At 37.3% G+C, this 24,551-nt stretch overlaps 1 protein-coding gene and 1 pseudogene across 1 annotated transcript in view; both read left to right on the forward strand.

The window, feature by feature from the left end:
* The window catches only part of LOC127689861 (glutamate receptor 4-like), a 134,946-nt gene that overhangs the window by 105,432 nt on the left and 4,963 nt on the right, over positions 1–24,551 (forward strand). Inside the window, exon 3 of the mRNA XM_052189417.1 lies at positions 8,231–8,470. Within this exon, the coding sequence (XP_052045377.1) occupies positions 8,231–8,470 (240 nt within the window). The remainder of the gene's footprint in view (positions 1–8,230; positions 8,471–24,551) is intronic.
* Positions 2,862–4,261, forward strand: LOC127689465 (heat shock cognate 71 kDa protein-like; annotated as a pseudogene).

Below are 24,551 nucleotides of genomic sequence, written 5' to 3' on the forward strand. Positions count from 1 at the left end.
TGATCAGAAGAAAGACTATACAGTTCTAAGTGTTGAGGTGGTAAAGTATTATAAGAGGAATAGGTGTGACATGCCAACATGTCATGGAAGCTGTGAAAACAAGAGACATAGATCTTCAGACAAAGTGATGCATTTGAAGAATATGGTACAGTTTTCAGGCAGGTCCTGGGCATGTACACATAGAATATTGCTTTAGTCAGTGTCAGGTCCAAAGGAATCTTCATTTCCCCAAATTCTTAGACAAAAGCCAGCATTATGCAGTTACTTGTGAAGCTGGTTCCCCTCTACTAAAGAAAGCATTTCCCTTATCAGTGGTAAAGGGACAAATGGATGCCTGTTGTGCCTATTAGTATAATTAAAAGCAAGCAGACCTTCAAACTTCTTCACTGTCATAAGTAGTTAGAAGACTTACACATTCCAGAGTCCCTGCTGTCTCTTCACTCTTCCCACCTCCCACTGTGCGAAACTTCCCTAGCTCACAGGCTACTCATTTGTTTTCTTGTAACCCCATTGCTTTGGTTATGTTCCCACTTGATCCTCTGTTATGCCCTGTCTTTTGCCCACACACACTTTGTTTTTTGCTCTCCCCCAGCACATCCCCCATCCCCGATCACTCTTTATATCTCTATTCTGTTCCTTCTTTTCCCAAGGCCAAGTCTAGTAGCTGGCATGCTCAGTATGCTACTTTCTCTCTTGCTGTTCTGGACTCTTCCAGATGCCTCTGGCTGTACTGTCCTTCTAATATACATTAAAAACCTTCTTTTTAACAATGCCATGGGGAAGTCATATGGTCAATTTTTATAGTTAGTACTGTAAAAAAATATTTGACAAGAAGTAACTTGTAAGAGAAAGCATTTTTAGTTTATAGATCAAGGTATACAGTACACTATGGTGGGGAATACATGGTCACATTACATGTACACTTAAAAAAATTAAAAAGGAAGAGAATCCTGACAATGAAACTACCAAGCCTGCCTCTCACCCACTTTCTCATCAAGGCTCCATCTTCTAAAAGTTCTATTATATTCCCAAACTGCACCAGCATCTGAGGACCAAGTATTTAAACACACAAGTCTCTGGAGAACATTTCATATTCAAATGATAACATGATGTTTAAAGCCTCGAATTAAATGATATCATCTGTTTTGAGGAAAGTGGTGAGTATAAGTTGAAAAATGTGAAGGTGTACCATACTTAAAGGAGCAGGTGTTCAGGCATGCTCAGTAAACAAAGGAAGACCACAGCTGTGGTGTTAGAAAGCAAGGCAAGGGAAGCATTTGAAAACTACATCTAAAGTGTCAAAAACATGTCAGAGAATTCCAGAAAAATAGAAGTTAAAAATGACTGTTTTGTGGTGAAGCTAATGATATGTAGGTGATGAAAAACCATTGGAGATAGATGAATTAGAAACTATGTGAAAAGAATAGTCCCCCTAAAGAGGAGGCTGAAAAGTTAGTGAGGACACAGAAAGAACAAAGCACAGAAGTTCTTTGCCTTACTAAAGTTGAGCCACAAACACATTTATAAAAGGTAGGAATTACATGGGGAGAGGAGACCACCTTCTCTTGGTCCAGACTGCTGTTGGCATGTCAAATTCAATACACGTCTTCTAACTTTCAACACACTGAGCAAAGACCTTATCATTTCACTTAAATATTAGCCTACAATTCACCACAAATTATGCCATAAAATGATTTAGTTTATCATCTGGAATATGCATATGGAATGAAATTGGGCAACTACATGATAAGAAGATGCATTTAAATCACACCATCAGGTCTAAAGTGAACAGATTATCACCATGTGTTTATATTATTGGCTAATTTACATAATACAGGTTATCTCATTAGTGAAATAAAATATAGAATATGTACTTAAGCTTATGATTGCATCATTTCCTTAAAAACCTCATTTTAATTAGTGTTTGCATCTAAAAGTATCTGTCGCCATGATATCATTACCTCTACTTGGCGACTACACATTATTGTTATTTTATATAAAAACTAAATTCCATTTTCTTTTTCTACATTGAGGGCATAATTTTATTAAGCCTTATTTACTCTATTAAATTATGCTGCATTTATATGTTCTTATATGTATTGTTTGGATACTTATTGGGATTCTAAGCAAGAAGTAGATGGGTATGGGAGATAACCAAGAAAATTGTGATTTAGTGTTTCAGCAATGAAATTTATAATAAATATGGAAATGACTAGGCTATTGAATTTGAATCTATTGAACCAAACATTGTATTGTTCAGAGTTTCACATGAGGATGATAACAATGAACATCTGACTGACAGCCATTTGTTACATATTGGAGACACAATAACCTTCACCTGGCAAGCCAGGGCTCTAGAATAAAACAAGGGGATAATGTTCAAAAGACTAATACTATAAACAAAATTTTGCAAATGAATGCAGATGGTAGAACTTATCCAGACACCCTATTAATTGGTGTGTATCTAGAATGCTTTGAAAGTAAGAGTAGTAGAAGCAGAGTGGCAGTTAACTATGAAAAAATTGATTATCATAATGCAAATATATGGAGATACATGTATATTATTAACATGAAAAAGTTATTCAATTTATTGAAGCCTAGTGAAATTAAATGAAATAAGCTAAATAATATGACACATGCCAGAGCACTGGGAAGTCAAGAGGTTTACACTGAAAATATGTGGGGTGTCATTGAATGTGAAGGCAGCTTACCAGCATTTGTGTGGTCTGGTCATCAGCACAGCCATGCCAACACTCAAGCAACCATGTCTTAAGGGACCTGCAGTTGTCATTGATTTTGTTACCACCTACTAATGTGTGGGTGTCTTCCAGCAAGAAAAGGTGGAAATAATTACCACTGAACAGGATAACCACACCATGACGAGCTCTGTTGCTTTCACTGACAAAGGACGATTAATTGGGGATGTGGCCACAAATCAGGGTGCAATGAACCCCACCAACACAGTTTTTGATGCCAAACGTCTGATGGGACGTAGGTTTGATAATGCTGTTGTTCAGTCTGATATGAAGCACTGGCCCTTTATGGTGGTGAATGACACAGGCAGGCCCAAGGTCCAAGAGGAATACAAAGGGGAGACAAAAAGTTGCTACCCAGAGAATGTGTCCTCAATGGTTCTGACAAAGATGAAGGAAATTACAAAAGTATACTTTGGAAAGCCTGTTACCAGTGCTGTGGTCACAGTGCCAGCTTACTTCAATGACTCTCAGTGGCAGGCAACAACAGATATTCAATGCCTGCCTCAAAGCACTTGGAATTATCAATGAGCCAATTGCTACTGCTATTGCTTACGACTTAAATAAGAAGGTCAGAGCTGACAGGAATGTGTTGATTTTTGACTCGGGAGGTGGCACTTTCGACTTGTCAGTCCTCACTATTGAGGATGGAATTTTTGAAGTCAAATCAACAGCTGAAGACACCCATTGGGTGGAGAACACTTTGACAATGGAATGGTCAGCCATTTCATTGCTGTATAAGAGAAAGCACAGAAGTACATCAGCGAGAACAAGAGAGCTGTCCGGTGTCTCCGCACTGCCTGTGAGAGGGCCAAGCACACCATCTTCTCCAGCATCCCGGCCACTATTGAGATTGATTCTCTCTATAAGAGAATTGACTTCTATACCTCCATTACCTGGGCTCGATTTGAGGAATTGAATGTTGGTCCTTGGCACACTGGAGCCTGTAGAGAAGGTCCGTCGAGATGCCAAACTAGACAAGTCACAGATCAATGATATTGTCTTGGTGGGTGATTCTACCAGAATCCCCAAGATTCAGAAAATTTTGCAAAACTTTTTCAGTGGAAAAGAACTGAACAAGAGCATTAACCACGACGAAGATGCTGCCTATGGTTCAACTGCCCAGGCAGCCATTCTATCTGCAAACAAGTGAGAATGTTCAGGATTTGCTGCTCTTGGATGTCACTCCTCTTTCCCTTGGTATTGAAATTTCTGGTGGAGTCATGATTGTCTTCATCAAGCACAATGCCACCCTTTCCACCAAGCAGACACAGACTTTCATCACCTACTCTGACAACAAGCCAGGTGTACTCATTCAGGTATATGAAGGTGAAAGGGCCATAACCAAGGACAGCGACTTGCTTGGAAAGTTTGAACTCAAAGGCAAAGCACCATTACGCTTGGGGTTCCTCATGTTGAGGTTACTTTTGACATCAATGGCATCCTCAATGTTTCTGCTGTAGATAAGAGCACAGGATAGGAGAACAAGATTACCATCACCAATGACAAGGGCCTCTAGAATAAGGAGGATATAGAGTGCATGGACCAAGAAGCTGATTAGTTAAAGCTGAGGATGAGAAGCAGAAATATAAGGCTTCCTCCAAGAATTCTCTGGAGTCCTATACTTTCAACATGAAGGCAACTGTTGAAGATGAGAAACTTCAAGGCAAGATCAATGATGAGGACAAACAGAAGATTCTTGACAAGTGCCATGAAATCGTCAGCTGGCTGGGTAAGAACCAGACTGCAAAGAAAGAAGAATTTGAGCATCAGTAGAAAGAACCAGAGAAATCTGAAAACCTACCATGACCAAGCTGTACCAGAGTGTTGGTGGCATGCCTGGAGGAATGCTTGATGAAGGAGATGGTGCATCTGGTGCTGCTTCTTCAAGCCTCACCATTGAAGAGGCGGATAAAGTCAGTCCAAGTAGTGTGTAGCATTGTTCCACAGAGACTCAAAACAAGAAACATGGAATAATAAAACTATTTAAATTGGAAAGAAAGAACGAAAGAAAGAAAGAAAGAAAGAAAGAAAGAAAGAAAAAGAAAGAAAGAAAGAAGGAAAGAGAAGAAAGAAAGAAAGAAAGGGAAGGAAGGAAGGAAGGAAGGAAGGAAGAAGAAGAAAGAAAGAAGAAAGAAAGAAAGAAAGAGAAGAAAGAAAGAAAGAAGGAAGAAAGAAAGAAAGAAAGAGAAAAAGAATGAAAGAAAGAAGAGAGAATTAGCAGTTGAGGGGTGCTTTGCGCATACGTGCATAATTCCTTAGGGTTAACATTCTGTTTACTGCCTAACACTTTTTACAAAGAGTATTGATGTTTTACATGGATGAAGGCAAGCGGTGCTCCTTGGTGTGTGTGTGTGTGTGTGTGTGTGTGTGTGTGTGATTGTGTGTTGAGAGAGAGAGAGAGAGAGAGAGAGAGAGAGAGAGAGAGAGAGAGGGAGGGAGGGAGGGCAATAGGAAAAGGGTTCTAGCATTGTACACCCATGCTAGCTCAGCAGCACCAGTCCCTCTGAAGAACCCTTGCAGTTCCTTAAAATTACTGTGGGGAATAATACTGTTCCTACCTTTTCCTGAATAATTTCTTAAGCCTGCATGTAGGTTCAGTAGCAAAATGGAAGCTGAAGCTGAAGACTTGAATTCTAAAGCTAGTCACTAATAAGATGACTCCCATCATAAATTATGTAAGTTAGGCCATAATATAAACATATTTATTTTCACTAGAGTAAAATGTAAGTTATTTGAACCATGGGCTGGGAATAAAGTTCATCGATGGAGTACATGCTTAACCTGGATTAAAATCTTCCCAGAACGTGTAAACAAAATTAAACAAACAAAAAATGTAAATTGAGTTATGCCTTCCATTAAGGAAAGATGGAAAGTCAGCCTCAAACCTATATAAAAACCAGAACACATTTGCGAATGAAATATGCCCTGACTGAACCATTCACATAATTAATCCAAAGAGTTGGAGGGATATCTATGAAGTTAACACATGATCTATAACATGAGTTACTAGGTCACTGAAATTATGGAAATTGAATTGTGAGGAAATTCAAAATGTCAGTGCTTTCATTCTGACAGCTATATATGTTGCAAGAAAATTACAACTAGTCACTCTGTCGAAGCATGACTTTGAAAACTGCCATTGTGTTCCAGGAATTCACTGTAGTTAGAGATATAGATAATCTTCCTCACTAGATTCCTTTGCAAATTGCTATAGTGGCTATTAAAATGCTATCTACTATGTAACATCTGAACATGGTGTGTGTTGGTTTAAGACCAACTGATGTATTTTATTTTCTAGAACTCTTAATCTGTAATTTAATAGTGGAATTATTTAAACTGTACTCATGCATAGAACCTGATGTCTTAAAGTATGTTGGGTTTTCGGTTCCTCAGAAAACTGGGCAGGACCCTGCTATACCTCTCCTAGGCATATACCCAAAGTATTCCCTGGCATGCAATAAAGACACATGCTCCATTATGTTCATAGCAGCCTTATTTATAATAGCCAGGAGCTGAAAAGAACCCTGATGTCCCTCAAAGGAGGAATGGATACAGAAAATGTGGTATATTACACAATGGAATACTACTCAGCAATTAAAAACAATGAATTCACAAAATTTTTAGGCAAATGGTTTGATCTGGAAAATATCATCCTAAGTGAGGTAACCCAATCACAAAAGAATACACATGCAGTGCAATCTCTGATAAGTGGATATCAATTAGCCCAGAAGCTCTGAATACCCAAGGCACAAATAGCATAACAAATGACTCCCATGAAGAAGTATGGAGAGGGTCCTGATCCTGGAAAGGATTGATCTAGCATTGGAGGGGAATATAAGGACAGAGAAAAAGGAGGGAGGTGATTGGAGAAGGGATGGAGAGAAGAAGGGTTATGGGACATATGGAAGGGGGGATCTGGAAAGGGGAAATCATTTGGAATGTAAACAAAGAATATAGAAAATAAAAATATTAAAAAATATATGTTGGGTTTTGCTTCATGTATCCTCATAAAATAGTAGGTTTATATACTATGTTGAATTTTTGCATTTTATATTTATGCCAGTGACACAAAATAATATGCCCTATACAGGCTATGCAGTAACAATGTTAGGATTTAAGCTTACTACAAGGTCTTTATTGTTTCTAGTTCCATTTTTAGATAATGGATAATTTTGTTCATTTCCTTTGCCTGTTTGATTGTGTTTTCCTGTAATTCTTTATGGGATTTTGTGTTTCTTCTTTAAGGGCTTCTAGCTGTTTACCTGTGCTCTCCTGTATTTCTTTAACAAAATTATTTATGTCCTTCTTAATGTTCTCTATCATTAGCATGAGAAATGATTTTATATCCAAGTCTTGCTTTTCCCATGTGATGATGTATCCAGGACTTGCTATGGTGGAAGAATTATTGGGATCTAATGATGCCAAGTAGCCTTGGTTTCTGCTGTTTGTGTTTTTAAGCTTGCCTCCCACCATCTGATTATCTCTACTGCTACCTGCCCTCACTATATCTGACTGGAGGCTGTCCTTCCTGTGATTCTGGTTGTGTCAGAACTCCACAGAGTCAAGCTGTATCTGTGATTCTGGGATTCTATGATCCTGAGAATCCTGAGATCCTGGGTGTGTCAGAGCTCCTGACAGTCTGGGACCCTGAGATCCTGGTATGACAAAGCTCCTGGGATCCTCAGTGTGTAAAAGTACCTGGGAGTAGAGCTTCCTCTGGGTGATTTGGGACTGGCTGCAGTTTGTGCCCAAGGTCTGTTCAGGGCACCGGCCCAGACATACCAGAAGGAACCCATGCCACTGATCTGGAAGAGTTCCTGCATGCCTGGGTCCCACTGGTCTCAGTAATTCCCAGTTTGGGGACAGATGCTGTGTCCCCCACTCCTCTGTTCCTATGATCCTGTACATGTTAGAGTACCTGGGAGTGGAGCTTCCTTTGGGTGTTGTAGGACTGACTGGCTTTGGAGTTTGCACCAAAAGTCTGCTCAGGACACTAGCCCAACCCAGACAGAACCTGTGTCACTGGTCTGGCAGAGTTCCTGCATGCCTGGGTTCCACTGTTCCAGTTACTCATGATGTTGGGACAGATGTATCCTCCTTACCTCTCTGTTTATGTGTGTGTGTGTGTGTGTGTGTGTGTGAGTGTGTGTGTGTGTGTGTGTGTGTGTGATTCTCAAAAGCCTGAAGTATTGGATTTGAGATTTTTTAGAGGGATGTATATTACTTTAATTAATTTTCTCTTTAACTCTAATTGGCTTCTTAATGCAGGGCTTTAATTTAAGGTTGGCTGTCAGCACAAACTCAAGAACTTACAGCTTACTGTTCAATAAATGCACACATTTCCTGTGTTCTTTATTATATATTACTAACATTATTAATTTTCTTTTAAATTTCATGGACTACAGATTTAAAGTTTACAGATTCAGAGTGTGATAAGAGTTGGTGATTGGCGTCTCTGTCTGTTTTTCCCACAGTCTGTTCCCAGTATTCTAGAGGGGTGTTTGCCATTTTTGGACTCTATGACAAGAGGTCAGTGCATACCTTGACCTCCTTCTGCAGTGCTCTGCACATCTCTCTCATCACACCAAGCTTTCCCACTGAAGGGGAGAGCCAGTTCGTGCTTCAGCTAAGACCTTCATTGAGAGGTGCACTCCTGAGCCTCCTTGATCACTATGAATGGAATTGTTTTGTCTTCTTGTATGATACAGACAGGGGTAAGTCTTAATTTTCTACATTAGGAGATATTTAACCTTCAGTCTGCCATGCCTTTGTATCATTTATGCGACTTTGCACAAGCATTTTGATCTTTAATGCCGCTTAAACTAGAGAATAGTTTGGGCATATTATCAATGTTTTCATTTCAATTGCCAGAAGTAATTTCTAATTTAAAATGCTTCTAGCCTGCCATGGTGACTTTCTTCTTCTTTGATTCCAGAACTTTTATGGGAAAGGTAGGGACAGATCTCTATGAGTTCCAGGCCAGTCTGGTCTAAGTAACTAGTTCCAGGCTAGCTAGAGCTATACAGTGAGTGCCAGCATCAAAACAAAGCAACACAAAACAAAACCAGTAGCTTCTGATTTCTGAGCAAATTGGCTCTGCAAGTGTGTTAAAATAGGAGCATTGAGAAAAACAAGCATTAAGTCCTTTTTGTTTATCAGTGGCAATTATCCCAGAACTCTCTTTGATTTCCGGCCCATCAAATTAAGTGCAAATATATCAACTGAATGACTCTATCATTAATTCTCCAGCAGATACCAGTGGGGTGTTAACTTTCATATCACTTCCATATCTGTGTATTTAAAAGATATTTACGATCTCAAGGTTGAAGGCTCAATAACTGTGAGATACCAGTCTGCCTCAGATGGCACCCACAAGCTCTAAGTTATCTTATCTGTGCTTCTGACCAGCCATCTTCAAATGCATATGCATCATGCTGAACATCAGGGTTCTGGTGACTGCCTCACTCTGCTTGATTAATTAGAAAGATCAAATCATAGAATTCAAGATCACTTTATGTTTTACATACTGTAACATTACATAATTATTCCAGGGAGAGATAAGTTTGGCAAAGTATAAAAGGGAAAATTTGTATTTGACTTGCTTTGGCATGCCTTCATTGGTCTATTACATTTCTGGTTAGTATATTTGCAGAAAGGTTTTCTGCTCACCTCATAAAATATTTTCAGAAATATAGCAAATGCTTGTGGATTGTATTGTATATGTGTGTGCTGTCTCAAAACAGAGTTTGTGCAAGAGGTACTAATGGGATATACAGAAGCATTTGTATAGTTAATGGTTGTATCTATGTCTACTTTAGGGACTTTTACTGCATATATGTTTTTAGTTTTATAATATGCATATAAACCACTAGATACTAATTTAAAAATAATGTAAAAGTATGTCATAGCAGTTAGCATTAAGGAAATCAATGTATTAGTATCAATACATATCAAAGTGAAAGTATTGATAGCAGCTTCTTTGAACCTTCTTCCAGAAAGAGTTGAAAGGGTATAGGAAAAGTGTTCTGAAAGGTAAAACTTTCAGAATCTACACTATGTATCATAAGTACCATCCTATTCTTCATCTTCTCAATCTTTAGTTACTAATTGTTACATTTACTAATACTCTGATATCGGATGATTCTTTTCAACCCCATTTCAGATAGGACTAGAATAGCATAAGTCAAAGTTATCCATTCCCTGTAATTCCACCCTGGTCCAATCCACAGAGGAATGGTTAAGTGTTTACAATACATAAAGGTACCATTCTCTTCTTTGTCTTCTTCACATCTAGTTCATAATTATCATGCTTGCTGATAGTTTGATTTCTTTCATGACTGTGCTGCTTGACTCTTCAACCCTATTTTATAGATAAAATTAAGACTGATGATAAAACTAACATAATTGACAAGTAAAATCAAATGTTAAGAATCTTTTAGAATCTTTTCAAGTGTGATATAAGTAAAGATGGATAATGTTTCTTAATGTATTGAAGGATGTCCAAACCAGGAAAAGAAAACTTTCCTCTAAACCCATAACACAAACACAAAAATGTCCTGGTATGGCTTTTGTTTTAGTGAATCTCCTATGAAAACACTCAAGCAATCATCTGTATTATAATGAACTTGGGGTTTCAAATGTATTTTTATTAGTAATCCAAACACATTTACTTATAAACATTACACATATGCCACAATTGAGTCATCACACAGTAACATTCCTCCAGTTGCCAAGTCTGAGGATAATCCATTCCAATCGGAGGAAGCTAACCTTAAGTGTAACTTCACCTTTCTGTTTGAACAAGGACAGAGAGGCAGTCAAGGAAGATTGGGGTATGCAAAAAGCGACAGTCTTATAACTGAGCTTTGAACAGCAGGCAGAAATGGGCAAAATGCCTTGTTCTTTCCATAGCAGAATTTCTCCGTGCCTTTCTTAACTCACAGGTCCACATGCTGGCAATCATCTTGGATTAAGGAAATAGTGGGTTGAGAATAAATAGGATAAAGCCACGTCAGCGAAGTTCTCTATTGTGGAGAAAAAGAGTTCCATGCTTTCTTCTTATACTCTACTGTTTCAGATTAAGACTGAGGTATTGCATTAAAAAAAAGAGGTAAAGAATTTAAGAGCTAGCAGCACCATGAAATGTCATCTTCTGGGCAAGATGTACTATTGCAATCTTAAACTCATCTCATCTCGGGATGCCTGCTGTCCTGTATCTGCTAAGAATGGGAACTTCAAGAGTCAGACATAGAAATAGAGCCCTACACCCGCTAACAAACTGTAAACTACTGATGGGTCCAGGAAGCGACTAAATCATTGCCTTGAGCTCTGTAGATACTAAAAACCATACCAGGTTTAATGGATACATCCAAATAAATAATCACACAGCTATACCTTGGCTAAACCAAACAGGTCAGAAAGCAAATTCAAAGTCATGAGCTTTGAAAAGGGACAGGAGCAGGTAAGAATTGTTGACAGATATAAAAGGGCAATAAAGAAAATTTTGTGCAGAGAGTAATTTGAACACATTGTATTCCTCTATTTAATTATCAAACAATAAAATTAGTAAAATAGTACAGCTTTAAAAAAATAGGAGTGATTTGACAGTAGATAAGAAAGTTAACCTGAATGAGTGACATAATCTAACAAGCATTATCAAAAAGGGTATTGAGCAAAGAATAAACTACAGCAAGGGTGGAAACAGAAAGAGGAAAGCAGAACAAATAGCAAGATAAGCTGTCAGTGGACAGAAAGTCCTGGAAATGAATTGGTGCCTTCAGTGAATTTTTGGTTCAGATATTTGTTGGCTTAGTGTGGACTAAATGGGGAAACAAAAACAGTACATATCACTCCCTATGAATGGCTCTACTGTTAGTGTGGTTGGCATGTTTCTTAGTTACTATCACTTTGCTGTGAAGAGACCAAGGCAACTCTCATAAAAGAGTGTATTTAACCAGAGGCTTGCTTACACTTTTGGTACCTTAGTCCATTACCATCATGACTGGGAAGGTGGTGGTACATATGGCACTGAAGAAGTAGCTGATATTTACATAGTGATTCCCAGGCAGCCAAAGGGAGAGAGTGGCCTGGCATGTGCTTCTAAATCCTCAAGGAGCACCCCAGGAGCACACTTCCTTCCAGAAGAACACAATTGTTTCAGCAGGGCCAAACCTATATGAGTCCATGGGAACATTCCTATTCAAACCACTAACGTGTCTTAAAATTGTTAGATAAACATTATTTACTGAAAGCTCACCTGGGTATCTATTTTTTGCCAGTTTCTTTTGGGCTGTCAGTATTCAGTCACTTACTAGGAAATAACAGTCAAATCTGGCAAAGGCCTTTAAAGTTCTTCACTGGAAAGGTGAATGTTGCCACATCCCCTGGATATTCAAAATTGCAACAAGAAAATGCAAAGTGAGTGGACTGGAATTCAGAATCAGAGTTTAGCTTAAGCTCCGAACTTACTTCAGAATTGAGCTATTCAGAAATGTCTGGCTTAGAAGATAGAACATTTTAGATTGAAACTATAGATATAAAAGTTGGCAAACTTTTGTTTGAAAATGGTACACCACTTAGGCATTCTTTTTTTTTTTTTTACTTTTTTTTTATTCGATATAATTTTTTATTTACATTTCAAATGATTTCCCCTTTTCTAGCCCCCCACTCCCCGAAAGTCCCATAAGCCCCTTTCTCTTCCCCTGTCCTCCCTCCCACCCCTTCCCACTTCCCCGTTCTGGTTTTGCCGAATACTGCTTCACTGAGTCTTTCCAGAAAAAGGGGCCACTCCTCCTTTCTTCTTGTACCTCATTTGATGTGTGGGTTATGTTTTGGGTATTCCAGTTTTCTAGGTTAATATCCACTTCTTAGTGAGTGCATACCATGATTCACCTTTTGAGTCTGGGTTACCTCACTTAGTATGATGTTCTCTAGCTCCATCCATTTGCCTAAGAATTTCATGAATTCATTGTTTCTAATGGCTGAATAGTAACTGGGGAAGACCCTTGAGGACATCGGTACAGGGAGAAAGTTTATGAACAGAACACCAATAGCATATGCTCTAAGATCAAGAATTGACAAATGGGACCTCATAAAATTACAAAGTTTCTGTAAGGCAAAATACACCATCAAGAAGATAAATCGGCAAACAACAAATTGGGAAAAGATCTTCACCAATCCTACATCAGATAGAGGGCTAATATCCAATATATGTAAAGAACTCAAGAAGTTAGACTCCAGAAAACCGAACAACCCTATTAAAAAATGGGGTACAGAGTTAAACAAAGAATTCTCACCTGAAGAACTTCGGATGGCAGAGAAGCATCTTAAAAAATGCTCAACTTCATTAGTCATTAGGGAAATGCAAATCAAAACAACCCTGAGATTTCACCTTACACCTGTCAGAATGGCTAAGATTAAAAATTTAGGAGACAGCAGGTGTTGGAGAGGGTGTGGAGAAAGAGAAACACTCCTCCACTTCTGGTGGGGTTGCAAATTGGTACAACCACTCTGGAAATCAGTCTGGCGGTTCCTCTGAAAACTGGGCACCTCACTTCCAGAAGATTCTGCTATACCACTCCTGGGCATATACCCAGAGGATTCCCCACCATGTAATAAGGATACATGCTCTACTATGTTCATAGCAGCCCTATTTATAATTGCCAGATGCTGGAAAGAAACCAGGTATCCCTCAACAGAAGAGTGGATGCAAAAAATGTGGTATATCTACACTTAGGCATTCTTATCAAGTCTATATTCTGAATGACCCATGATCTTCTAAAGCAATGAGTCTCTAAATGTCTTGTGGTTTTATGAGATATCTTTCAAGAGAAACCAAAGCAAAAAGGTGTTATAGATGGTTCAAGATTTTCCTTGTGAAGCTCTCATTGTAAACATTTACTAAAGATCACTTAAAATATAGTGGCAAACCTATGTCAGAGGTAAAGTTTCAATTAGCAATATGCCTTAGGCATTATTCACCATGGTATAACAGAACTAAAGAAAACAAAACCTTACTATGCTTTAAAATAAAAAAAAGTTGCTAGATGTGAAATAAAAATTCTTTAGATGAAGTCCTGACACTTTTTTGCATATCCAAGTAAAAACGTTTAATCCAGAAGCCAAGATATTGCCAATAAAGTATGATGTAAGGCCACAACATTAAGTACCTGGTTTTACATTCAAGCTTTACAAGTTACTGCAATTGACCCTGAATAAGTGCTCATATATCACTAGTTATGAGTTAGTTTTCTGTACTGATGAAAAAACAGAATATAAAATCCTATCTACTATGTCATTCAGTATGTATTATACACAAAATGCTTGTAAATGGAATACTATAGTAGAGATATAATTCCTTTTTTGTTATTACAATTATTACCAGCACAGAGGTCCTTTTGAGTTAAATCTCCAAACAGTTATTTTTGTACTATTCTTATTCATGAATGAAAGTGTTCAGTTGATAACTTATTTTATGAAAAACAGCATTGGCTATTAAATACTGTATTACTTTATAAAGGTAACCTATAATGAACTGAAAAATTCCCTAATTGTAAGAATACAAAGTATGTTATTCATGTGCAAACATACATACACCTTATTCATTTTTATTTAAGAAGTTTCAATGTTTAACCTCAAAATTATAGATTATTGTTTACAACCAGAGAAAAACTCTTATTTAGAGTAATTTGTCTCTAAATTGTAGGTGGCTGTAGAATTATTCTGGTTTGTAGCCTTTATAACATCTCTATCAGACATAGCACTCATTTCCTTTGGAGCTCCTGCGACAGATGTTTTGATTAATGTAATGATCAAACATGGCTCAACTGCATCCTAACAATCTACGGAATGGTAAACAATGCTCAAAAAACATCCAAGAAGCAATACTAAATGTTTTTAGCAGCCATGTCTCACTGTCAGACTTTAGTGAGTGGGTAATGATTAGGGGATCACTCACTAACCATTAGCATAAGGTCATCTGAAGATACAAAGACAGCATGTTTTAAAAGGCACGGTAAAATCATGTTCAAAGACTAATGCTCTTTGTGAGAGACACAAAAGGAACAAAAATAATCAAACTTTTTTTAAACATGTGAATGAGCAGAGAGTGCATACCAGGTGACACAGACCCAAGCATGAAGGCAGAGTAATTTATAGCGTTTGTGGCTGGGGAGAAGTCAGTCTTGAATAGAATCTGTGGAACATAGATGTAGTGGGAAATGGGAGCTAAGGCTGGCTTCCTAGTTATGATGTAAGATCTTCACTGAGGTCATCTTAAGGCTGTGGAGTATCTTGTTCTCATTGAGGTCTTACTTGAGCACCTCTTGATATGTCTTAGATATCCATAATGAGGCAAGAATCTTTCTTTCATAGTAGAATTAAAAACAAATCTATTGAACCCATAGCAATCATCCAGAATTTTTTTTTAATTTTGTCTTTCTCTTTGGCATGATAACAAGTTAGATTTTAATATCTAAAGAAAGCAATCACTAGCTCATTAAATAAAACTGTGCTCTCACTATTTTTCAAAGTTCTGGATTTTTTTTTTTCTGTTTTAATGGAATCAGATTAAGAGCATAACAATCATCCTACACTGTAGAATGGACTTAAATACTCATTTTTACTGTTGCTAAATCAGGACTTTTAATTTGAAAGGTAAATGAAAGAATTTTATGATGTGTGTCTCTGATTATTTTCATATTTACTAAGGGATGTAGTCACGCATCACCAAAAACAATGTCAAAGAAATGCATGAAATATTCACTGTGAACAATTATTGTACTCTTATTTATCATGTGGGGGATCATTTAGCCATTAACTAAAAATATGGCACCATAGGAAAGGGGTGTTCTCTGTAAATGGTCAGTGTGATTCCTTGAATCGTTGGTGCCTAACACGAATAATTCTGCCAATTTTTATTTAGGGAATATTTGAGTAATGACTCACTTAGAAAAAAACTGTTCTCTTTGTAAGTCCCTTAAAGTATCTTAAACACAATTTTGAAAGGCCACTTTAGAAATAGAAAATAAACAAAAATCTAAAATTAGCATGAACATTTGTAACTAATGCACACTAATGCTGTTCTTTTTACATAGATCATAGTGTATTGTCTTAACATCTATATAGATTTTTTTCCATGAAATTTATTTTATTTGAACCATTTCACTTACCTCATATTTTGAATTTTAAATTATTATAATTATATTAACCATTGTCTATTCAATTACATAGGAAATTTTGCTAATAAAGTATCGAGTTTTCAAGAATGGAACTGAACACTAATCCTCTATTCAGAAGCCTGAGGCAAGAAAAATGTGAGCTAGAGGCCACCCTTGCCTACATAGCAAATTCAAGATCAACTACAAAGAAAGATGCTGTTTAAAATAAATAGAAAAACAAAACAAAAAAGGATAACAAAGTAAAAATCCACCTAAATTTTAAGTTTAAAATCTACTCTCTGTAAAATAAATTGATATTAAGAATTCTGCCCCCTCAAAAACTGCATTAATTTGTACAAAAATTGTACATGGTACATAAAGAATTCAAAGCTTTTACATGGCTGAAATGGTTATTGAGTGAGGAAGAGAAATTGAAGGTAAGATATGCCCTTCTGTGGTAGGTACATTTCTTTCATATGACTATAGATGGAAGAAGGTAGGCACTGTTTGAGGGTGTAAACAGAAAAGAACAAAACTAAACAACTTAAATTTTTATTTTAATCTTAACAGTTCTCTTAAGCATTCTGGGCTTAAAACTATGTTTTATATCTAAAGCAAGGAAAGAATTTGGTTTTACCTTCCTATTCTTCAAGGGATCTGTACAATAATCAGAATGAAGTCATTAGCTCATACATTGCAGTTGACAAGTCATTCATCAAACACATGACTAGTGGTGCCATATATCTGTCCTGAGCCTAGATGTTCTCAGAAGAGGACCATTATAGCAGCACAAACTTTAGAAGTAGGCACTAAGAATATCACATGCTAGCAAGAGCCACGTATCCACCTAAAATTAGTACAGGTTGACAGACTGCAAAGTAGAATAAATATAATTAAGTTTTTTTCGAATTTGACATAGCTTTCAGATGTTATCTGTGGCTACATTTCCAGTGCTATAGTGGAACCAATTTCTCCTTTGTAATGTAGCCTATGCAGCCCACAAAAAAAATCTAAAATATTTACAGCTAGAGATACAATAATGACTTCTAATAAAATATTGCTCTGTCTGTAGACGAGAGCATTGTCCACCCCATATCAAAGAAGCTTATCCAGGTAGTATGCAAGAACTACAAGAGGATTCAGGGCTGCAGAGAGTGAGGGATTAGGACCACTCAGCCCTAAATGGAGTGTCTTTATAAAATTGTTCTCATCAAAACTTAGGCATTTCTGTGGAAAAGGAGGGGCAAATAGTATAAGAGTCAGAGGGTGTGGATGACAATGTCTTCTAGAAAGACAAATGACACACATAGGAGCTCACAGGGACATGCTCAAACCCCGCACAGGTTGAAACCAAACAACATTCTAGCAGTGAGAAAAGAAAGCTGACTGAAAGTTGCACCTCTCACTAAGAAGGGACTGACCTAGTGGAAATGTGAAAAATCATGTGTTTTCCAGTAGAGTAGGCCTGGGTGTGTCATCACATGCCAGACCCACCCAGATGTAGTTAGCTGATACTGCATGCCTTCTTATGTACATTCTATTTTTCTGTTTTGTTTCCCCACTATTTTATTTTTGTTTGTACATTTTGATTTTCATTTTTTGTTTTATTTATGAAGTTGTGTCATTGGGGGATGCAGAGGATCTAGAAGGAGTTTGAGGATGGAAAGTGTGATTAAAATATATTTTCTAAAAAAAAAATTAATAAAATCTTTAAAATAATTACCAGCTGACCCTTTAAAAGAAAATGAAAATTCTTCACTTAAACTCTTCATTAAAAAATTGCTTATTTCAATAGAAAATTTCTTTCTTTTTTTTATTTGACAAATTTTTAATTTACATTTCAAATGATTTCCCCTTTTCTAGACCCCCACTCCCTGAAAGTCCCATCAGCTCCCTTCCCTCCCCCTGTTTTCCCACCCAACCTTTCCCACTTCCCTGTTCTGGTTTTGCCTTATACTGCTTCACTGAGTCTTTCCAGAACAAGGGACCACTCCTCCGTTCTTCTTGTACCTTATTTGATGTGTGGATTATGTTTTGGGTATTCCAGTTTTCTAGGTTAATATCCACTTATTAGTGAGTGCATACCATGATTCATCTTTTGAGTCTGGGTTACCTCACTTAGTATGATGTTCTCCAGCTCCATCCATTTGTCTAAGAATTTCATGAATTCATTGTTTCTAATGGCTGAATAGAACTCCATTGTGTATATATACCACATTTTTTGCATCCACTCTTCTGTTGAGGGATACCTGGTTCTTTCCAGCTTCTGGCAATTATAAATAGGGCTGCTACGAACATATTGGAACATGTATCCTTATTACATGCTGGGGAATCTTCTGGGTATATGCCCAGGAGTGGTATAGCAGGATCTTCTAGAAGTGAGGTGCCCAGTTTTCAGAGGAATCACAAGATTGATTTCCAGAGTGGTTGTACCAATTTGCAACACCACCAGCAGTGGAGGAGTGTTCCCCTTCTCCACATCCTCACCAACACCTGCTGTCTCCTGACTTTTTAATCTTAGCCATTCTGACTGGTGTAAGGTGAAATCTCGGGGTTGTTTTGATTTGAATTTCCCTAATGACTAATGAAGTTGAGCATTTTTTTAAGATGCTTCTCTGCCATCCGAAGTTCTTCAGGTGAAAATTCTTTGTTTAACTCTGTACTCCATTTTTAATAGGGTTATTTGGTTTTCTGGAGTCTAACTTCTTGAGTTCTTTATATATATTGGATATTAGCCCTCTATCTGATGTAGGGTTGGTGAAGATCTTTTCCCAATTTGTTGGTTGCTGATTTGCCCTTTTGATGGTGTCCTTTGCCTTACAGAAACTTTGTAATTTTATGAGGTCCCATTTGTCAATTCTTGATCTTAGAGCATACACTATTGGTGTTCTGTTCAGAAACTTTCCCCCTGTACCGATGTCCCCAAGGGTCTTCCCCAGTTTCTTTTCTATTAGCTTCTGAGTGTCTGGCTTTATGTGGAGGTCCTTGTTCCATTTGGAGCTGAGCTTAGTACAAGGAGACAAGGATGGATCAATTTGCATTTTTCTGCATGCTGACCTCCGGTTGAATGAGCACCATTTGTTGAGAAAGCTATCTTTTTTCCATTGGATATTTTCCGCCCCTTTGTCGAGGATCAAGTGGCCATAGGTGTGTGAATTCATTTTTGGATCTTCAATCCAGTTCCATTGATCTGCCTGCCTGTCACTGTACCAATACCATGCAGTTTTTAACACTATTGCTCTGTAGTATTGCTTGAGGTCAGGGATACTGATACACCAAGAATTTCTTTTATTGTTGAGAATAGTTTCAGCTATCCTGGGTTTTTTGTTATTCCAGATGAATTTGAGGATTGCTCTTTCTAACTCTGTGAAGAATTGAGTTGGGATTTTGGTGGGTATTGCGTTGAATCTGTATATTGCTTTTGGCAAATTAGCCATTTTAACTATATTAATCCTGCCGATCCATGAGCATGGGAGGTTTTTCCATTTTTTGAGGTCTTGTTCCAGTTCCTTCTTCATAGTCTTGAAGTTCTTGTTATGCAGATCTTTCACATGTCTGGTAAGAGTCACCCCAAGGTACTTTATACTGTTTGTGGCTATTGTGAAGACGTGATTTCCATTTCTTTCTCAGCCGGCTTATCCTATGAGTATATGAAGGCTACTGATTTGCTTGAGTTGATTTTATAACCTGCCACTTTGCTGAAGTTGTTTACCAGCTGTAGGAGTTCTCTAGTGGAGCTTTTTGGGTCACTTAAGTAGGCTATCATATCGTCTCGAAATAATGATAGTTTGACTTCTTCCTTTCCAATTTGTATCCCTTTGACCTCCTTATGTTGTCTAATTGCTGAGCTAGTACCTCAAGTACAATATTGAAAAGATAAGGAGAAAGGGGGCAGCCCTGTCAAGTCCCTGATCTTAGTGGGATTGCTTCAAGTTTCTCTCCATTTAGTTTGATGCTGGCTGCCGGTTTGCTGTATATTGCTTTTACTATGTTTAGGTATGTGCCTTGAGTTCCTGTTCTTTCCAAGACTTTAAGCATGAAAGGATGCTGAATTTTGCCAAATGCTTTTTCAGCATCCAATGAAATGACCATGTGGTTTTTTTTCTTTGAGTTTGTTTATGTAGTGGATTGCATTGATGGATTTCTGTATATTGAACCAACCCTGCATCCCTGGGATAAAGCCTACTTGATCATGGTAGATGATCATTTTGATGTGTTCTTGGATTTGGTTGGCAAGAATTTTATTGAGTATTTTTGCATCGATGTTCATAAGGGAAATTGGTCTGAAGTTCTCTTTCTTTGTTGGATCTTTGTGTGGTTTTGGTATCAGTGTAATTGTGGCTTCGTAGAAGGAATTGGGTAGTATTCCTTCTGTTTCTATATTGTGGAATAGTTTGAAGAGTATTGGTGTTAGGTCTTCTTTGAAGGTCTGATAGAATTCTGCACTTAAACCATCTGGTCCTGTGCTTTTCTTGGTTAGAAGATTTTCTATGACCCCTTCTATTTCATTAGGGGTTATGGGACTGTTTAGACGATCTATTTGGTCCTGATTTAATTTTGGTATTTGGTATCTGTCAAGGAAATTTTCCATTTCTTCCAGATTCTCCAGTTGTGTTGAGTATAGGTTTTTGTAGTAGGATCTGATGATTTTTTGGATTTCCTCAGTTTCTGTTGTTATATCCCCCTTTTCATTTCTAATTTTGTTAATTTGGATACATTCTCTGTGCCCTTTGGTCAGTCTGGCTAAGGGTTTATCTATCTTGTTGATTTTCTCAAAGAATCAGCTCCTGGATTCATTGATTCTTTGTATGGTTCTCTTTGTTTCTACTTGATTGATTTTGTCCCTGAGTTTGATGATTTCCTGTCTTCTACTCCTCCCGGGGGAATTGGCTTCTTTTTGTTCCAGGACTTTCAGGTGTGTCGTTAAGCTGCTAGTGTTTGCTCTCTCCATTTTCTTTTTGGAGGCACTCAGGGCTATGAGTTTTCCTCTTAGCACTGCTTTCATTGTGTCCCAAAGATTTGGATATGTTGGGTCAGTAGAAAAATCTTAGGTAGGAAAAATACTCATCTTTGAGATACATATAGATATGTGTGAATTCATTGCAAAAGAACATATTTGTATGATTTAAATATATCTTTCAAAATTATAAAAGCAATTCAAAAATGTTTGTGAAGCTTATTTTGGATTTTATGCAAGAATGTGTTTATAGATGCCATGGAAACAGTCCTTAGTAATATCAGCATAGGAACTTTCACATAATGCAATATAATTTTCGACCTAGGAGAGTCTTAGTTGCCATCATTACAGTGAAATGTTCTTTTGATAACTGGATAAATAGGACTCAACTCTTCTCACCTAAAGGCTATTTCCTATCTTCAGCGTACCATTGACACACAGTTCTAATCAAATTGTCCATTTAAAGTGTTAAACTAAGATTTTTATATCAACCATTTTTTACATTTTTGCATGAAATTGATCTATGAAAACAACATTTCTAAAAGGCATTTTAGGCATATATGTCTCTATGTTTTATGTGGACATATCAAGTGAAATAGAACTTTACATAACATGGGGGATTATCACTTCAATCACATTTAAGTGTTGTTTTTATTTTGGGGGTTTAATTTTTGTTATTGGTGTGTGGGTGTGTGGGCGGGTTTCCATTGAGTTTCATGCTAAATTATCAATTAGATATTTTACATTAAATTGGAATCACTGTATTGTGATTCCAACAGTTTTTAACAACAGTTTTCCTATAATAAAATGAATTCAATTATTTTGAAAATCCTAATTGGATCTGCGTGTTTGAATGAGCTTTTTGTTTATTTCTGATGATGTATACACAAATTGAGTAAAGTAGATTACAGGTAGACTCCCCATCATCTCTATACTGAGTGCTATCAGAGCCTCCTAAATTATTTTTCAGATTTCGCCCTTACCCCAAACTGAATTTCCATCACTGGTCTTACCTCAAACTACAGCAGCCACAGTGAATCTCCTCACCCATACAGATGATATGACACCTTTACCCAAAGCTGCTCAAGGTTTATTTTGCACGAATTACTAAGTTTTTGTAATAGCATGTCAGGCTCAAGCATGCACAGTACCTTGTCATACCATCATTGTTCTACCTACAATGCTCCTACAAATGGAAGACAAAGCTCCCTTCTTTTGCTTCTCCAAATCTTTGCTCAAAGCTGTCTTCTCACAGCAGGGGCTTTCTGACTACTTCCACCCAACAATTCCTTCCTGTTTCCTTACCTTTGTTCTGTGTGCAGCCCACTGGCTTTAATTAAAATTACTTAAATAAGCACAAGTTGAGAATATCTACTAAACCTTGATCTGTTTACTTGTGACTACTCCACTGAATCACATTGCTTTCCTCTACAGATTACTAATTGCTTATAGCAACTCAGAAAAATGTGTGGTCTCAGGATAGAAAATTGACAGATATCTTCCTTAATATAGGTCATATTTAGGTAATTACTGCAGTTGAAGTGAAGCAATGCTGTAGTGAAGACAAGGTTCTAGAACATTCTTCATTCTTCCACATCCTTTTATATTCTGTTCACCACACCTCCACAATAGTTCAATTGCCCATGATCCTTCCCCAGTTTCCTTTCCTCTGCCATACAGTCCACATTTTTACCCTCTCTGCACTTATTTAAAACAGGTATTTGGTTGAGTTAGTCACTGATATATTCTCAAGATCTAGAATTATACCTGGGACATTGAAAGTTATTTAGATATACATTTGTTTATTGTGAGTGAAAATAATTGACAGAAATAATGAAGAACTGAGCATGCCTGTTTACCCAATAATTATCATGGGAAGGGTGGTCAGTCAGTTCAGAAGCCCAGGAATAAATAACCCTTGGTTGGCTTTTAGGGCATGTATGAAACCCACAGCTTTCTGTTGTCCCTTACACTTTACTAATTGTCAATAATTGAAGCAGCAAATTGATGTTTGTTTAGATCATAGTTTGCAGTTAGTAACTTTGTGTTATCATTTCAAAAGACATAGAAGAGAAACTCTAAAAACTTGCTCTAAGCTCCCCAAGCTTCAGCATTGATTTCAGCATGGGCAGCTGAGTCTTGCAGCTGAAGTGTCTGCTCTCTTGTGTCACCACAGATTTGAAGAGAGCCCACAACAGCAGTGACAAGGCAGGCACAGTGGGGACTGACAGCACAAGCTTAGTACTGAGACTCAAACATATGCATGTGCCAGTTCTCTTCCAAATGGTTTTTTACTGAAGAAAAACAAACTTGTCTTTAATGAGAATGTTCATTTGAAGTTAACAGCCATTGGAATCTAATAATGAATTTTAGGAAATTTAAGCATTGTTTTGGTGTTCATGAAAAAACAAATTTTCATGCAAGAGAAAAAAGGAAGCATCCTCCTCAACTTAAATGAAAAAATAAAATAAAATGAAATAAAATAATACACAGAATCTTACGTGAAAAGGACTTTAGTTCCTAATAAATTGTCACTCTCTATAATTATATAAATACCTGCTAGTGATCTGCAATGTGCTCTGTGCTTGGTAAGTGTAGATATGCACAGCAAACAGAAAACAAAAGGCAGTGTTTCCATTTAAAGGCTACCACATTTACAATTTGAAACTAAGACTCCTTCTAAGTAGAAGATAGAATCCCAGTTAGTAATGTTAATAGTGGTTTTAGGTAAAGGAAAGCAGCAAGGCCTTGGGATCAGCAGGAATGGTGAGCAGTTTACATTATCATGAGACAGGACCCAACAAGTGAACCATGAACCATTAAGGAGCACAATATCCACTGATGTTCTACCTCTAAGTCAGAGGCAGGACATAGAATTGGTGTACAGTTAATGATGAGTGACGAACAGCCTCCTGTGAAGCAAATCGTGCTCTAATTGAAGCACTGCAAAGCTGCAGAGAGAGAGTCATTTTGCTCAGTGGTAACTTTAGAGATAACACCATTTGAGTTGAGTCGAGGCAAGTATATAGACTAGGAGAGTCTATAAAAAATGGGAGGCTTTTAGAACAAAGCATTATGTGTTGTGTGAATAGTAAATAGTTATTACTTGGATGGGAAATAGGATGGTGGATGAGTGATTCTGGCAGGGAGAATGAGGAGGATGGGGTTGTTTGGAACAACCAGGAATTGAAACATTCTTGATTATGCAAGTCCTCCCTAAGAATTTGAAAACTGCCCTAGGTAAAGTGATATCAGTGGTTATTTTAGAATAAATTGATGAATGATTAAAGTTCATACTTTAGACAGTGAACCATCATGAAATTTTCTGTGACAAGAAAATTTACTGTGATGGGTAAACAAGGAAAAATAGGCATCATGCAACACATGTATAAGCATCAAGGTGAGATGACATGTATCATCTGGTGGGCAGGCAATAGTCAACGTTTTTCATCTTCATTTGTAGCCAGATCTTATTTCTAAAGATCTAGGCTTTGAGTCTGATTTGATAAATAAAAGAAATGTGATGAAATCATAACTTGAATTGTATCATGGATCTTTATGACCTCTAAGTATTTCAGTATATAGCAAATATCCTAGTAAAAAAATTAATGTCCATGTCATGCATTCATGCTTATTACAGTCAAATATGTTTAGAACAAAAATAGTAATGCACTCTAGTTT

Source organism: Apodemus sylvaticus, chromosome 7 (genome assembly GCF_947179515.1).
Source record: "Apodemus sylvaticus chromosome 7, mApoSyl1.1, whole genome shotgun sequence".
Lineage (NCBI taxonomy): Eukaryota > Metazoa > Chordata > Mammalia > Rodentia > Muridae > Apodemus > Apodemus sylvaticus.